Source organism: Tripterygium wilfordii, chromosome 3 (assembly GCF_013401445.1).
Source record: "Tripterygium wilfordii isolate XIE 37 chromosome 3, ASM1340144v1, whole genome shotgun sequence".
NCBI classification, from domain to species: domain Eukaryota; kingdom Viridiplantae; phylum Streptophyta; class Magnoliopsida; order Celastrales; family Celastraceae; genus Tripterygium; species Tripterygium wilfordii.
The window spans coordinates 9,077,648-9,094,887 of NC_052234.1; the positions used below are offsets into that span (position 1 = coordinate 9,077,648).

The following is a 17,240-nucleotide window of genomic DNA, read 5'->3' on the forward strand; positions in this document are numbered from 1 at the left end:
CCCTTGAAAATTACATAAAATCTACAGAGGTTTTGTCCGTCGATATCCTCGTCGCCGGAAAATAGTAGACGGAGAAGGAGAAGGTGAGGAACGATGTTAAAGTTGCGTATCTCGTCTTTGAAGAGAGAGAGAGGGAGCATAACAATAGAATATTTTAATTAGAAAAATGAATTGTGTTTGCTACAGAAACACCACATAGGTTTCGTTTTACTGTTCATAACTCTCGATTTGGCAGGTGTTTTAGCGTCTCTAATGTGGGCAAAATTAACTTAAAAACTAGACCAAAAATCCCAAATTTGTAGTCGATTTTCAGGTGGGTGATCTCTTACATGTAATGTGATTGCCGTTCAATTAATGGCTCACTTACAGCTATCAATTGTTGTTGTTGATGCTTTTAAAGCAATTATAATAGTTGTAATGGGTCATAGATGGTATTTACTGTCCTTTTTAATTAGTTATGAAAAAAAATTCAATGGTGTCAATGTGTGTTGTCCCCTATTTTGTTGGGGACAACATGACCCATGTTGGTTCGTTTTTAGGGCTCTGCATCGGGTTGGATCAGCCCGACTTTTTCAGGTCTAGGCCCGGCCATGGCCCAAGCCCGGTATTGATCATCGAGCTCGGGCTCGGGCCTTCACTATTTTTTTAAAATTTTTTTTAGATATGTATACACACACAGAACATATATACACACACATATATTATATATACACATATACATGTAGAACATTGATCAGGCCCTAGGTCGGGCTTTGGGTCGGGCTCGACCCAAGAAATGGAACCCAGGTCTGCCCAAAGAATTGGGTCGGATTCGGTTCCGTGGGCCAAATAGTGACTTCTACTTGCTTTGGTCCATTCATACAATTTAAAAAGAAAAATCATGTCAAAGGTAGTAACTCACCATTGTGAGACACACACATTGATTCCCCATTATAGGGTGACGTTTAATGTTATTCTCTTCCATTGAAATGATTTTGTTGACCTTGTGTGAAATTAATTAAATCTCAGTCATTCATTTCATCTCATGGTTGAGATTTAATATAATTAAATAATCCCCTTAAACCACTCTTTCCCTCGAAAGCCGTCCATTTCATCGAGAGACGTAGAGAACTCTTCTCTTCTCGACCAGTATAGTGATGACCAATCTCACCAGCGATGACGAAGATGGCGAACCTCTGGGTCCTCTCTGTTTTGCACTTTCTGATATGGCGAACCTCTGATTCGAGCTTTTGAATCGCGGTGGGTGATCTCTGCCAACAAAACTTGACCGCTGAATTGTACAAAAGATTCACAAATGTGTTTCCTTTATTCTTCCTGGAAGCATGGGTGGTCTCTGTCAACAACTTTTTGTTTGGTTTCAGATTTGTTGTTTGAGGGGTGATGAAATGGCATATTGAATTTGGACTAATATTACCAAAGTTTAAAGCATCTTACCCTTCTCTCAAAGAAGTTTATTTAATGACATTAAATATCAGTCATCAGATGAAATGGATGGCTTAGATTTATTTAATTTCACAACATTTCATTGAAACAATTTCAGCCCCCACCCATTCTTCCATGCAAGAAGAGAATTGCAAATGGAAAACTTATGTACATTTATTGATCTAACTCTGACACATTGATCATACCGTCTTCTGAGCGTATCTTTACACTTTGTTAATTGCATTTAATAGGACATTCTTCAATTTATTAATGATTTTTCTGTAATCCGAAGTCGCTTAAACTACACCAAGGTTTATAAAAAAAAAAAAAACTTAAAGACCTCTTATACAATAAGATTTTTTCCTGACTCAAGCACCCATGACGATGACCCATAAAAATAAAATCGTGCAGGTCTTATGTATCCACAATGGGTTGAGTTATGTCCGACCAACAAATGAAATAAATGCTACGTTTAATTGGACCGAATCGCTTTGATATTACGTTAGAAATCACTATATTGTTTATTTTCGGATTCCAGTTTCCGTGTATACATCAGATTTACCCTCAAGGTTTATTTTTGACAAGCCCAGTAACCGAGCCTTAGCTCAAGTTACTAAGCACGTGATGTGATCTAATTAATTGTAAGAGGTGGACTTTGACCGATGCGGGGTTTTATGTTCATAACAATTCTTGTATGTAGAACCACCTTCCGTGGCAGCTTCAATCCTTCCATTTCTTGGCGTTTCTCCTCATCTCCACTCCTTTCTCATTACTCCCCATAAGGCCATCACCAATTCCAAACATCTCTCATCGGTTTCTACCAACCTTCTATCTCATTCTTCCTTACTCTCACCTTCGTTTTCCACACATCTTGCACCATCTTCGAATTCAGCATCTGATCAGTCCATTACGGAAAGGCCACTATCAGAACCCTATAGGCCAAGCCTTAAACCCGGCTCGTGCATCAAACCATGTCGATCGAAGGTTCGAGGTTTTCGAGATTCAACCGGTACAACAAAGGTTGAATCGTGGTTTATAATACATTTTAAATCAATAGATATTTAAATATATAGTGTATAAGTATACATTATTACATGATATATTATACATAACAGTTTGATTACCTTGTAAATTTTTAATTATGTTAAATCTTATTCACACTTGTAAGGAACAGCCTAGAAACTAAAGCCCCCTCTCTCTACGTTTTGGCATTTTCAAGCATTCAATTTCACACCACACACACTTGTGAGATCCTTAATTCTCCACTCTCTCATCTATTTGTGTTCCACTGTCCTCCTTTCTTTATACTCCATCGAATCCTTTAATACTCACCCTCCGATGCATCCACATCTATAATCCAACGCTCTTAAAGTCACCTCATAACCTCCGTTGCCCCTCTCTCTCTCTCCTTGAGCGAGTGGTGATATTGCAGAGCTGATTTCTCTCATTTTCTTTCATAGATCTTGTGTTCATCTTCCCAGATCTCGTTTTTCATTTGCCATTCTATTATTTTCTTTGTTTTCTCTTCTTTTATCTGGAGTGTCGCTGACTAGTCGTTGTCCGATAGTCACCGTCAAAGTGTGCTAGATCGTGGAGGATGATTACTCAAAAATTTTGAGGCGTAATCATAAGGCTGAGGCTGCCCTGAAATATGAATTTCACAAAACAATCGGTTTTTTGATAACTCGACGATTCACGGTTTTGTCAAAACCACCGGTCCAACCTATATTTGTCTGGTTTGATGCTCATATGGTCTTTTATCAAAAATAAACCGTGTGTACTGTCGGTTCACGGGTTTGATGGTCGAACTGGCAGACCGGTCTGACTTTAAAAACTATGCTCGTTAGAAGGTTTTGGTTTTCATATAATAGAATTAAGTTCCAAGTTTAATGAATTTGGTCCTCACCGTATTTGTTGTGAAATGGCAACACATGAGGAACACCAGAATGTCACTTCATTCAAGAAACAAACTTCGATGGGAATGAGATTTTGTTAAGATTAGAAATCCTACATCGCTTGGTAAAAGTTAAGTAATATGATGTATAAATATAGTTCAAATCTCAAACACTTGAGAACCCTTTTAATAAAAATATATAAAGTTGTGTGGACCTTACACCCAAAGCAACCAATACTTCAAATTATTTGAGCCAAAACATCTGTCTTAGCTCTTTCTTTAAATGATAACACGTCATTAGAGCATAAACTCGTTCCTAAAAAGATCTCCACTCGTTTAGGTCACTACTTGTTGAATCTTTCGGATGTTCTTCTACATAGACCACCCACAAGGTTAGGGTTATCACAATGACTCTATCCGTATAATTCATTTGTTGGTCTCGCTTAACCGAGCCCACAACTACGAAAGGGTGTGAAGATTAAACATCAATTGTTGTTTTCACCAAATGATGTGGTTTATACTTTATAAGAAGATAAAGTCCAACCTCAAACAACTCTTTTAATAAGTACAAAGTCGTTCGGCCTTAGACAAACGAACAATATCTCAAGTAGTTGTCATGTATATTTATGTTGAATTTAATTTTTATATCTGACAAAAAAATATTGTTTGATTCGTTAGGATAATTACTACACATTTATAATTTTTAAAAATAAAAATTAAAAATTTGGTCTGTCAAAAGGCTATTACAATGAGACTTGTTGTAATTTTAATATCGCAGGCCCTAGCCATCCGTCGAGATACGTGTGTTTGTTTGGTACAGATTTGTGGGGGTATTGCGTGGCCACATGGATTGACCAAGTGCATACCTAAAGGTTGGTGGTTGTGAGTACTGAGTTCCCATAACATTAAAAAAAAAAAAAAGTTTTCAATTAGACAAATCTTCTGATGAAGAATCTGACCCTTTCAAATATTTATGAAAAAAAAATCCAAAAACAATTATACTGGAAAATATTCATTACCAGAAAACTTAAATCACCAAACTCTTACTTATCTTATTCTTGTGCAGCCTCTTCCACAAATGTCTTGAGATGCTTGTCTGAAGACCCACCTTCCATGGCAGCCTTTTTTGCCAATGCCTTCCATTTCTTGGCATTTCTTCTAATCTCTTCTCCTCCTTCATTACTCCCCATAACCAAATCCAAACACCTCTTAATCTCATCAGTTTCAACTAACCCATCATCTCTCTCTGCAACCCTCACCCCTGTTTTCCACACATCTTGGACAAGCTTCGCATTTGTCGGTTGATCAGTCCACTGTGGAAATCCCACCATTGGAACCCCACAAGTCAAGCTCTCAAAAGTCGAATTCCACCCACAATGACTCACAAAGCATCCGATTGAAGAATGAGACAAAACTTCCACTTGTGAACACCATGGCACTATCATCCCCTGTTTCTCCAAGTCTCCCCTGCAACTCAATTCTTCTTTTTCGGTACCTTCTCCCTCTTGTTCTCTTATAACCCACAAAAATGGCCTTCCAGTATGAAGCAAAGCACGTGCCATTTCCTCCATTTGAGGCTTCGCAAGCACAGACAGACTTCCAAATGAGACATAAACCACAGATCCTGAATCTTTTGAGTTCAACCAATCTGTGTAATCATTGGATCCTTTTTTGAACAAATCACCACCAAAGCAAGTATCGGAGGGATCTGTTTCGTCCAGAAAAGCAGATGGAATCAAAGGCCCAACGCCAACCAAATTGTACTTGTCCAAAGCTTTCAACGTCTCGAATTCTAATTCATCGAAAGTGTTCACAAGTACTTTCGGATTGGTTTCAGAGTTTAATATCTCCAGATGCTCCTTAAACAGAGGGAGTGCAAACGCGTAAACATTTGAAGGAAGAAAAAACGAGGGAAGGTCAACGCTAGTCAACGGCGGCAGTCCCGGTAATTCAACTGAAAAGGAGGGGTCATTAACGACTCTCTCCTTAATCAAGCCTCCATAACCGTTGAAGTAACGATAATATATGTTGAGTAGAGCAGCTGGCTGATTCCAGAGAAGCGTTGAAGGAATGTGAAACTCACTCGCCACAGTGGCAACCCAAGGAAGTAGTAGAGAGTATACAACGCGTGTAATGGGACGGTCTTGATTGATAGTCGTGATGAGGGTTCTGAGATTTTGAATGCCGTAATGCTTGAACTGAAACATGAAGTGTTCAATGTCATCGTTTGGTTTAAAGCCTTGGTCGCAACCGTCAGAGAAGGTGGCGAAAGACAAGCCTTTGGGAGTGGTAGTTTGGTCTTTGGGCATGCGGCGGTGGGCGGAGATAGTTGTGGCGAAGGTGACGGTTGCACCGGTGCGGATAAGGCGTTTGGCGAACTGGAGAGTTGGGTTAATGTGGCCTTGCCCTGGGAATGTTACGATGAGGATGTGTGGTTTCGACATTCTTGGTTGGTTGATTGGTTGGCTGGCGATGAGTGTATTCATGCATGGAAGATTGTGTGGGTTGTATATATTGGTGGGGAGATTGGTGTAACGACGTTGAAACGATGACGTTTGCAGTGATGTGTTTAAGGTGAGTGACTTACTGGCTGACGTCTTATTGTGATTCTTCCATGCAACAAGAGAAATTGCAAATAGACAAATAAGGTACTCTTTTTTTTTTGTCTCGAGTCTGACACGCTGATGATAATGTTAATGTAGCCAATTAAATCAAAATTTGAATTAATAATTTGGATTTGGTTTTCTAGTCTTAAAACTTTTAAAATACTGTTGAAAAATATATTTTTCATTGGAATCGAATATTGAACACACATATATCTAACTCAGTTGATTATCAACCAAACCATCTCTCGTTGTTTCTGGTCTTAAAACTTGAAACACATGTTTTCATACATAAATTAGAGAAACAAACAGAGAACTACTGTAAACCCTAATACATAAATTAAGGTCCATAAGTTCAAAACAATCACGTAAGATCATAGAGTTTTCTTAGTTCATCTTTACACGTTGTTCACTGCATTTAATAGGTCATTTTTTAAACTTATTCATAATTTTGTCGGGCATAGTAATCCACACATGGCTTGAAGAATGACAAGCAAAAAAATCAAGCACCTCTCTTATAATAAGGTGTTTTTTTTTTCTTTCCTAAACTCAATTACTTAGAAAAACAAAGCCGTACGACCTTGATGTATCTATAATAAACCGAAACTCTAGAGCGAATAATATTTGTTGATTTGAGTGCACTGTGATTTCTGATATGGTATTAGAGCAAAGTCACGATCTAATTGGATTGACCTCTACATATCCATTTGTTAGGTCTTGCCCACTAGTGTGAGAGAGTGCCATGATTTCAGAGAGAGCCATGATTTCTAATCCCATGTTGCTTGGAGTATTAAACGATATGGTTTATAAGAAAAGTTCAAGCATCTCTCATACACGGCTCAAGTACCAAAAAAACAAAATCGTGCGGGTTCAATATATTCACAGTGAATCAGTTAACCCAAAACATAATATATTATTGATTTGTGTGGACTGAGATTTCTGATAATAAAAGTTTCACATCATAAAGTTGAGGAAAAAAAAAAATTTTTTACAAGTTAAGATCCAACATCTCTCAATTGCGATAAAAAATAAATTTTGATAAACAAATAAAAAGTCTTTATGCAATGTTGATTTACAGAAAAATGATCGAAAATAAATAAATTTACCATGGTTTTGGACATCTCTTTGGCTCCTCAGGGGGGGGAGGTAAAAAAACTTATTGGCTTGTTTCCCTGCTGTCATTTGGCTCATTTCTCTCTCTTTTTTTGGCTCTTTCTTTCACGTGAGCAGAGTACTGTTCAGATATTGGCACATGGAAGTTGTTTTGTAAGTAGTTTGCACTTTGCAGTGTGTAATGCAGCCCATGTGGCCACACACACCCAGTCAATACTGCTCACATGTTCGTCTTACGCAAACTTGTATGTCCTTTTCATTTTAGAGAAAATCGTGTGATATTTCGATTCTAAATAATATTTATATCAAAACAATATTAGAAATTCGCATCCTCATGCATTACCAAAAATATTGTTCGTTTTGAGTTATCCAGTTCTATATAATCATGTATACATCGGGTCTGTACGGTTTTCTCCTCTTTAACCTAGCTATTACAAGCCAAAACCCAACTCACACCAACGAGACCAGCTATTATGGATCAGAGATCAACTCACTAGGCTAGAAAAATACGTTGTTGATTGTAAGGGGTGAGTTTTACCCATATATATCACTCGGTTGGGATTTAGCCAACCAATGTAGAATATATCAATATATGGTGTTAACAGATAGAATTACGAATTTGTGTCACAAATATATTTCCACGGCTATGGTGACATTGGTGAGTCCGGACTATTAATATTCAAATCAATTCGAAACTTCATTTATAAGGATTTGATTTTTTTTATGGAAATAGAATATTATGATAGCATAATTTTATTTTATAAAGGATTAAAACCCCAACATTTCATTTCATACTAACATATACAATATGAAACTATATATGTTAGAAGCCATATTTCAATTTCAATCTAATTTTTTAAAACAAAAATATTGAAATGTATTGTTATTTTCAAAAGATTATGTATTGTTGTTCAATATTAACAATAATGGAAAGAGTGATATCAGAGTTAATATTGTTATGTATTTTTTTTGAAACGGGATGATATGTCAAAGGCTCTCGCAGTTGGGTGGTCAGGGACAGATTACGCCCCATAATATTGGAATAGGTTGTTTTCAGAAATTGAACTTGTAACTTTTAGAAGGGCCGTTCAAAAAATCGCCAAAACCGAAACCGAAACCGAAATGATTGGACGGTTTTTTATAATACAAAGTTGCACATCTCCACTAAAAACCGAATCGAACTAATAAAAAACCAAAAAAATTGACAAAACCAATCGTTTGCTCGATTATTTTAATGTCAAAAAAACCTCAAAAGACAGACTGCAAACACCCCTAACTTTTAGGAACCCTACCAATAGACCACATGTTAGTCTCTTTTTTTATTTAAAAGGCCCACATGCCACATACACGTTAAGCCATGCTCAAGGAGGCATGAATGCCACCACAACGGATGAAAAACTATCCAAATCTCAAACTCTCTGGTGAGAATGGAACCCTGGACAGACAACTTGACCAACCAAACTACCTCTCATTCTCCACGTGTCAATCTCTTGAAAAAAGGAGTAAACAACTATGACACACAAGACTTCCGCAAAGGACAGGGTTAGAGATAGATAAGATGTATGCAGGTCTTACCCTACATAATATGTAAAGAGACTATTTCGAATAATTAAACATGTTACATTTAGGTTACACTCCTGGAACTTCACCACTGGGTCACAAAAACCGTGGGAAAAAAAGACAATAACAAAAGCAAGGAAGAATAAGTGAATAACCATTCTGCATGAGAAAAATAACATTAATTATTTTAGTCCATCACAATAATAACAGAAAAAATTCAGTACAAGGGAACAGAAGCCTTTGCTGTCATCCTCTCAAAACCTCGTCCACAAAAGTCCTGAGATTCTTGTCCGAAGAGCCACCCTCCATAGTAGCTTCTCTTGCCAATTCCTTCCATTTATTGGCGTTTAATCTCATCTCTTCTCCTCTCTCATTACTCCCCATAACCAGATCCAAACACCTCTTAATGTCATCTGCTTCAACTAACCCATCATTTCTCTCTGCAACTCTCACCCCTGTTTTCCACACATCTTGGACTAACTTCACATTTGTTGCTTGATCAGCCCATTGTGGAAATCCCACCATTGGAATCCCACAAGTCAAGCTCTCAAAAGTTGAATTCCACCCACAATGACTCATAAAGCATCCAATTGATGGATGTGACAGAACTTCCACTTGAGAACACCATGGAACTATCATCCCCTGTTTCTCCAACTCTCCTCTGCAACTCAATTCCTTTTCTTTATCTGTTTCTCTTATGACCCATAAAAATGGGTGTCCTGTATCGATCAGAGCGCGAGCAATTTCTTCCATCTGAGGCTTTGCCAAAACAGAGAGGCTTCCAAATGATACATAAATCACTGAATTTGAAGCCTTCGAGCTCAACCACTTCATGTATTCCTTTGAATTATCAGACAAATCTCGTCCGTCCAGAAAAGAAGATGGAATCAAAGGCCCAACACCAATTGCAGGATACTCGTTAAGAGCTTTTAAGGTCTCCGATTCTAGTGCATCAAAAGTATTGACAAGTACTTTTGTACTGGTCTCCTTGTCATCGAGAATCTCGAACTGCTGCTTCAATAACGGCAGAACAAAGACATGTTCATTTGAAGGATGAAAAAAAGAAGGAAGGTCACGGATACTTAACGGATGTAGACCCGGAAAGGTAACCGAAAACGAGGCTTTGTTCACGTTTTCTCTGATGAAATCTTCATAGCCATGGAAATTATGGTAGTAAATACCAAGAACAGTAGCTGCTTGATTCCAAAGCATCGTCGACGGAATGTGAAGCTCTCGCGCCACAATTGACGCCCAATAAACAAGATGACAGTAAATTATGTGAGTAATGGGACGCCGGGCGCCTTGGCTGTTGATGTCCAGAATGAGATGCTTGAGATTTTTCATGCCGTGAAGTTTAAACTGGGACATGAAATTACCGGAACCATGCCCAAGAGTGAAGCCCTGGTCGTAGCCATCGGAGAAGCAGAGAATAGAGAGGCCTGGAGGGGTATTTTGGGTTTTTGAGATGTGTTTGTGGGCGGAGAAGCTCGTGGCGAAGGTGACTTGAAGGCCGATTCGGAAGAGTCGGTCGGCGAGTTGGAGAGTTGGGTTTATGTGGCCTTGTGCAGGGAATGAGACTAAGAGGATGTGTGGTTGTTCACTCATTTTGAGAGCTTACAAAGATGAAGAAGAAGAATCGTGTGCACCACCACAGGATGTGTTTCACATCTCTCCTTCCTATGCTATCAAGCTCTGGTCCTCAGCTCCACAAAGGTAATTGCTAAATACACACAAACATGTGTTTCTGTGTATGATATGGATTGACAACTGAGTTTACATATGTGTGGGTATGATATGAATGGACAAAAAATAAGTTTGAACAAAGATATGTGTAGCGGCTGAAAGGTCAACGGCAGCGGTACCCAGTGGATCCTACAATCTGTCAGTCACCCGACTGTACAGTGTTTCTACGGGGCAAGATAGTCAATTACTGCCAAGAGCTCTAGCAGTCAAAAGCACCACCGCATTGGGATACGTGTTCCATGTGTCGATTTCTCATTAGAAGAAAAAGTAGTGGGAGTCACTTTTGGAGTAGTCTTAATTTTTTTTTTTTTTAAATAAGGGTTCGGAAGAGGGATAAAATTTGAGTTCACGATCTAATATGTGGATGCTCACTTGATACGTGTTCCATGTGTCGATTTCTCATTCGATAACTATGAACAACGGCTATATTGGATTGGATACTCCTCAGTCATAATCGATGTGTCTAAAAATAATTATTTATTATATTGGATTGGTTATTGTTAATCGATTTTCCATTTGGTTTATCTCTTGTTGATTCCAGCATTTTCCTCCCATAAACTTGACTCACTATTTAGAGAGAAGTAGAAGGAAGATGTGAAATAAATGTTTTTAGCCCAAACCACAAACCACTGAAGATTGTGTCCAAAACCCGTGTCGTTTTGTCCTTAGTTGCTTAGCTTTGTGAGATTTTCGAACACTCGTGACTCGACTCTTTTACCTTAAACACAAATTAGTTTTCAAAAAAATTAATGGAATTATATTTATGTTCATTGGGACCTAGTAAGTAGTTTATTCCTTGTCACTTGCACAATGTATAAGATGTTATTACTTCTCATTAAAATTAATAATATAATCACATTAAATTCAATCTTCTAGTAATCATCTATAATAAAGGCTTGTTTAAATACTCTTCAAATCTGTTTAAACGGTCAAATGTGTCCAATAGGAACGATAACATCAAAAATACGATGTTAGGGTTTGGGTTAAGTGATTTTTTTGATGTTTTGTAAGGAATTATTAAGTATATATAGATTGCATAGATATTGTTTTTAATTTCTACAAATTGGACTAAAATCGAGCGCGTTGTCTTGTGTGTATTCCTTTATTCGGTACATTAACATTGTATATGTAAATAGAGTACATTAGACCTAAATTTCTTATGCTAATTTTATTAATTTCGCCAAGACCAAAATAATATAACCTCATATAGTCAATGACTTATTTTCAAATTATGACGACCTAATTTTGCATTAACAATCACTCAATAAAAAACTTAATGCTTTAATTATTCAATTTGCAAAATCAAATATACCTTCTTTTTTTTAAAAAAAAATGTAAGCCTGACTAATTTGTCGGACGAATTTACCGTGTATAATCTAGTCCAATTTTGGGCATAGTGGGTTATAATTATACAAAATGAACATGACTTCTAAGTTTTTATCGGTCATAAAAAAATCAAAATAAGATACAGTCGTTAACACTGGCGTCAAAAGTGATTAACAATGTTAAAATAAAAAACATAACCTTGAGGTTCTTTTTTTCACATCATATAAGTTATTTTAAGTCAATTTATTTCACCGTTTATAAATTATTTATTTTACAACTTATAAACTCATAACAACTATTATTACCAAATAGACACTTATGTCTAAAGAAAGCATATCAATCCAAATATCAATATGAAAAGAATCAAAGACACGAAATTATAGCTATTAGAGCTTGTCCAACGCATGACTCAAAATAGGTAAAAACCAATTTTTGGTCATGCTTTTTCACTTTAATGGCTTTCAACCGGTAACTTATAAGCTTATTCATTTTCAATTTTTCATTTTTGCTAACTCAAATCTCGGGTATGTGTGATCTTACCTATATAATATTTTAACAATTTTTTCTCTCTCTTATCTACAGCTCCCGTGAACCAACGAGTTCTCTCTTCATTGCTGCTCCCGCGATACACTCCAGCCGACGATCATCGTTTGCGAGAGAGATTAAGGTTTGGATTTGAGTCAGCGGAAGACGATCCATAACCGAAGACCTTCTCTAAAGACGAAACAGCTAGTATATCATTCTCACAGGTCCGATCTACTTGCTCTGCCGATCTTCTACAAGTCTGTCTTCTACCTCTTCTCATAATCTTTTTGTTTTGAGTGGTTCACCTTCTTCAATCGTGTTGGGTATGGATCAATTTTGTGTGGGTACTGTATGTGGGTCTCCCACCAAAACGGCGACACAAAAGGGATTGCATGTGGTGTCCCATTTGACTACTTCAACCTTCGATCCTCAAGTGCGTGCATTGAAGGATTTGAGAAATATTGTTTCTGGGTATTAAACATCTTTGGATAAAATAAGGGTTTAGGGATTGTAAACTGTTACGTGCTTGCGACATTGATAGAGTGTCAGGTTTATCTAGGGAACTTGGATCCCATTTTGTAGCAGAATTCTTGTGTTTACCAATTTTGTTTGAGTGATGAAAATGGTGTTGATTTAATTCGAGGAAAATCAGAACCTCCGAGACTTAAAGTCCACTGTTAATACTCGTTACTCTCATTCCCTTTCACATGAAATTAAATACAAACAAAGAAAGGAGATTGAGTTGTCATCAAACGTGACACAACACACCACTCCTTCAAACTGGGAAGCAATAACACAATGTGATAACTATCACAACTACTAGTCATCGTGTGCAACAAACGCAAGATGATAACTGACATATAAAAGTAGAAAACTAAATAATAACATGTACACCACCAATCCCTTCACATAAGACAACACTATCCGACTCCCACACAACTCCCACTAAGGCATGATCCATCCCTTCTTTGTAGGAGGTTAAGTTGACGTGTTGCACATGTGTCCCTAACATAAACTGTCTATATTATGGAGTTGTTTGGTCAACACAGAGATTGCATTTTACTGATCCCAAAGGCTTAGGTTATCCATTGAAATAATGTGTTAAATTTGTTCGATTATTGTGTGTGAGATATTACACCTAAGAGTGAACAATGTTTCTCGACCCTATGTGGTGCTTATTTATAGTCAAATGCAAATATAATGGTATGAAATGTGTAGTGGTTATTAAGTGAAATATGTGGTCGTGAATCAATGTTTGAATGATATCTGAAATATGTGGCAGTGAATAAATCTTGCAATGATAATTGAAATGTATGGTGGTAATTAAATGAAATATGTGGTGGTGAATAATCATGGAATGGTAGCTGAAATGCATGGTGGTGATTAAATTTTTGGTATCCGAAATATGTGGTGTTGATTAATTAGCACTTTAAGTATTATTTTATAAAAATAAAATATATTCATATAGAATATCAATATTAATTTTATTAATTTATATTACTATATAATGATGACATTATTAAAATTAAAACAAAATTAGTTGCATTTGTTATAATAAGTTAAAGTTGAAGGTAGTTAAAAGTAGTTATGTTGGAAAATATTAAAATATTTGATGTGATGTTAAAATTGGACATGTGATAGGAAGGATGTAAGAAAACTAGTAACCTAAAACTGTTTTTTACTTAAAATAAGGGAAACTGTGTTATCAAAAATGAGTAATGGGTTGGACTTGCTCTAATTACCATGTTAAAAATAGATCAACAAAGATAATTAATTAATTTAAAACAGAAAAGAATAACCTATTATAAGCATATTTGGCTATAGTAATTAATTAGTTATAAAAATAAATATTATAAAGATTTGAAGTCTCCTAAATCTATGTGGCATTAAAATAGTCATTGATTAAAAACATAAATGTATGGTCCACTTCACATTCAACACTCCACATTAAATGAGGATCTTTTGGGGATCACTTTTTAAATGTCATGTGACAAGAAGAGAGAGACAAATGTGTGTATTTAGTAAAAAATATGTGCATTTAGAGGTATCCCTCCACAAATTGTTTGTGGAGTCGTACGTCAATTGATGGCACCGTTAAGAGTCTTGATTGCAATAATTACATCTCATACAAAATGTGTGTGCATCTATGCGAAATTATTGAGTGGTTCGGACACGTCACGTGACATGCTGATGTAGTGTGTTTGGACCAATTAAATCATTACATATCAGTTGTAGTGACAGCTCAAACTCAAAATGCAAACAACAATTTATGTCTAAGGGAAGAAACTTTCCGTTAGAATTTGAAAATCAAAAACAAAAATGACACCTTTCTCAAACACACTCTTTACTCTTTACTCTTTTCCGTCCAAAATCAAACACACTCTTTACTCTTTTCCTCTCATCCTTCTCTCTCTTTCTCCATTTTCAGTCCTCTCTTCTCTCTTCCTCTCTCCCTTTTTCGTGGTATGAAGAGGCTGCCGGATCCCTAAATCGTGAGATTGCCCCTAACTGGAAAAAAAGAGACAACATCACAGCACCCAAGCTCAAGCCATACAAAGTGACGATTTCGTTGAACCGGATGAATTCCAACCTCGAGAAGTGCCTGGTGGAAATTTTGAGCGACAAATTGAGGAATCTGCGTCGAGGAATTCTTCGAATAGTTGAACATAGTTGTTGACCTGCTGTGGGATTATACCTTATTAGCTCCATGTATTGACATATTGTTTTCACCTTTTTTGGACTTGTGACTGAACCACCGATCATTGTGGACAACAAGCTTGTACATTTTAATTTTGTTTATCAGTTTATGTATTGTGGAGTTTGACAATTTGAGTTCATTTTAGTTTTGTTGAAGTGTTGAAATCTGTGATTAAAGTTCCAAATCCTTACCTTGCCGCTCCTTTTATGGTTAGAATGTATGTGCAAATAGAAGTCATTACAAGGTCTGAATTCATTCTCCGAGGAAAGTACTCATTTAATTTCTGAGTGTACCTGATAGAAATATGGATTTCCCTTTCATTTAAATGACAAGAGATGATATCTTTCCACTCCTTCAATCTTCCCCGAATGGTCATAAACTCCACAATACATAAAACTAAAGTCCCAATCAAAAGACATGAATGGCTGCAGGAACATCTCATATAACAAATCGAGTAAGTATCATTGAGAACAAATGCTCAAGATCTCATCACTGATCACACAACCCCTGCCTTGTGTTATCCCAATGTTGAGGGTGGGTGTAAACCAAAAAAGATTGTAGTAGGAAGCTGGACTTAATAAACTGGTAAAGTTCCCGACTTCTTGACAATGTGGTTGGGAATTTTTGTCAAACACCTTTTGTTCCATAACAGACCCACTCAAGACTCGCCAAGCGTTTGCTACGGAAGCTCCGGCGGCGATGAGATTTTACAAAGAGGTAGGTCGTGGCCATGTAAATGGGAAGGGAGTGTCGATTGATGATGCCGCTAGACAGCGTGACAATGGGGAACGCCATGAATCGGAGGAAGACGATGACTGGCGCTGAGGAATGCGGGCGTGGAGTGGATAATGATGGACGTGTTGTGGGGATTGGTAGAGAAGGATGGCCTCGGTGTATACAATTAGGGAGGCTACACGGAGCTGCTCGAAATGGCGAAACGCCACGGCCTCAAAGACAAGGAGAAACATGATCGACGAAATTTGGGCGCAATTCTTCAGGTGAAAAAGGTGTCCCTTTTGCTTTTGTTTTTCAATTTCCAAGGAAGAGTTTCTTCCGTTAGACATAAATTGCTGTTTGCAACTTTGCATTTTTGAGTTTGAGCTGTCAATGACGGTTGATCTGTACTGATTTAATTGGTTTGGACACACCACATCAGCATGTCATATGGTGTGTTTAGACCAACCCATTGAATAATTTGTTGTGCATATCTATACACACATGTTTTATGAGGGTTTTTTTTTTTCTGTACAAGGCTTCTAACAAATTTTAAATACCATAATAGCATTTCCTTATTTTTTTTGTTACTTCAATAACATTTGACTCTATTTTGACAATGACAATGACGCTGTTAGCAACAGCGTCATTAACCTTAAAGTTTTATAAAACGCAATGACGATGTGAGTGAAATTAATCAAGTCAGCACTTTGATCATTCTTGATGAATCATTAGTACTCTGTAGCAACAAAAATTTCAGATCTGAGGAAGAGGGTCGACCACCTCTTCTTTTCTTCTAGGCGGACACACTTGAATCATTCTTGATGATGTTTTTGATCTACATTCTTTATCAAGAATCATTCGATTCCAAAGAGAGATCAGAGAAAAAACATTGTTTTCATATATATGTATACATATATGACTCTCCTATGCTATCAAGCTCAGGTCCTCAGCTCCACAAATTGTTTGTTGAGCTGTAAGTCCATTTGTGGTGCTAGTCTTTGTTGCATCACATCATATAACACAGTGGAGTAAACGTTACTCATTACTTGGCCTCCCTTAGCTTGGTGGTGGTGGTGGTGGTGGTGGTGGTGTTGAATGTCCCTTCCACCTAAAGATCCAAGAAAGAAGAACAAGAGAGAGATCACTATATATGTCACTATATGTCTTATGTCCCTACCTTCAAGGCTTATGGTATTAAACCCCTTGTACTTGCTATTCAAAACAAGTCATATGGATTCTCTCTAGACCATAAGTTCTTTTAAGCTGGCTACATTAATTTTATTTTGAAACGGGAGAGTGAGAATTCGATTCCTAATCATCAGGGTAATATACATCATCCTAACCACTTCAATTAATACTAATAGTTCGGGTGTGTTGCAAACTACATTGTTAGAAGCAAACTAAGATTGAAAATGGAGCTAAGATTGAATTTGAGCATGTGACAATACACAAGGTTTGATTCACACCCATCTTCTTGCATGAAGCTGTTTTGAATAAAATAAAAGAAAATGATAGCTACCATTTAAAATGTCATATTAATTTCTCTCTTTTTCTATGAAATAGTGAAATCTTAAAGCACAAATGAGTTTATTTATTGCACAATTTTTTGTTCTTATTCTAAAGACAGATCCTCCTCCCC

General features: G+C 36.9%; 2 protein-coding genes across 2 annotated transcripts; both read right to left on the minus strand.

The window, feature by feature from the left end:
- Positions 1-4,225: 4,225 nt before the first annotated feature.
- Positions 4,226-5,922, minus strand: LOC119989572 (UDP-glycosyltransferase 75C1-like). The gene has a single exon (XM_038835185.1). The coding sequence runs from the start codon at positions 5,800-5,802 to the stop codon at positions 4,369-4,371; it is 1,434 nt and encodes a 477-aa protein (XP_038691113.1). The 5' UTR covers positions 5,803-5,922; the 3' UTR covers positions 4,226-4,368.
- Positions 5,923-8,620: 2,698 nt separating this feature from the next.
- Positions 8,621-10,369, minus strand: LOC119988417 (crocetin glucosyltransferase, chloroplastic-like). The gene has a single exon (XM_038833450.1). The coding sequence runs from the start codon at positions 10,195-10,197 to the stop codon at positions 8,839-8,841; it is 1,359 nt and encodes a 452-aa protein (XP_038689378.1). The 5' UTR covers positions 10,198-10,369; the 3' UTR covers positions 8,621-8,838.
- Positions 10,370-17,240: the final 6,871 nt, after the last annotated feature.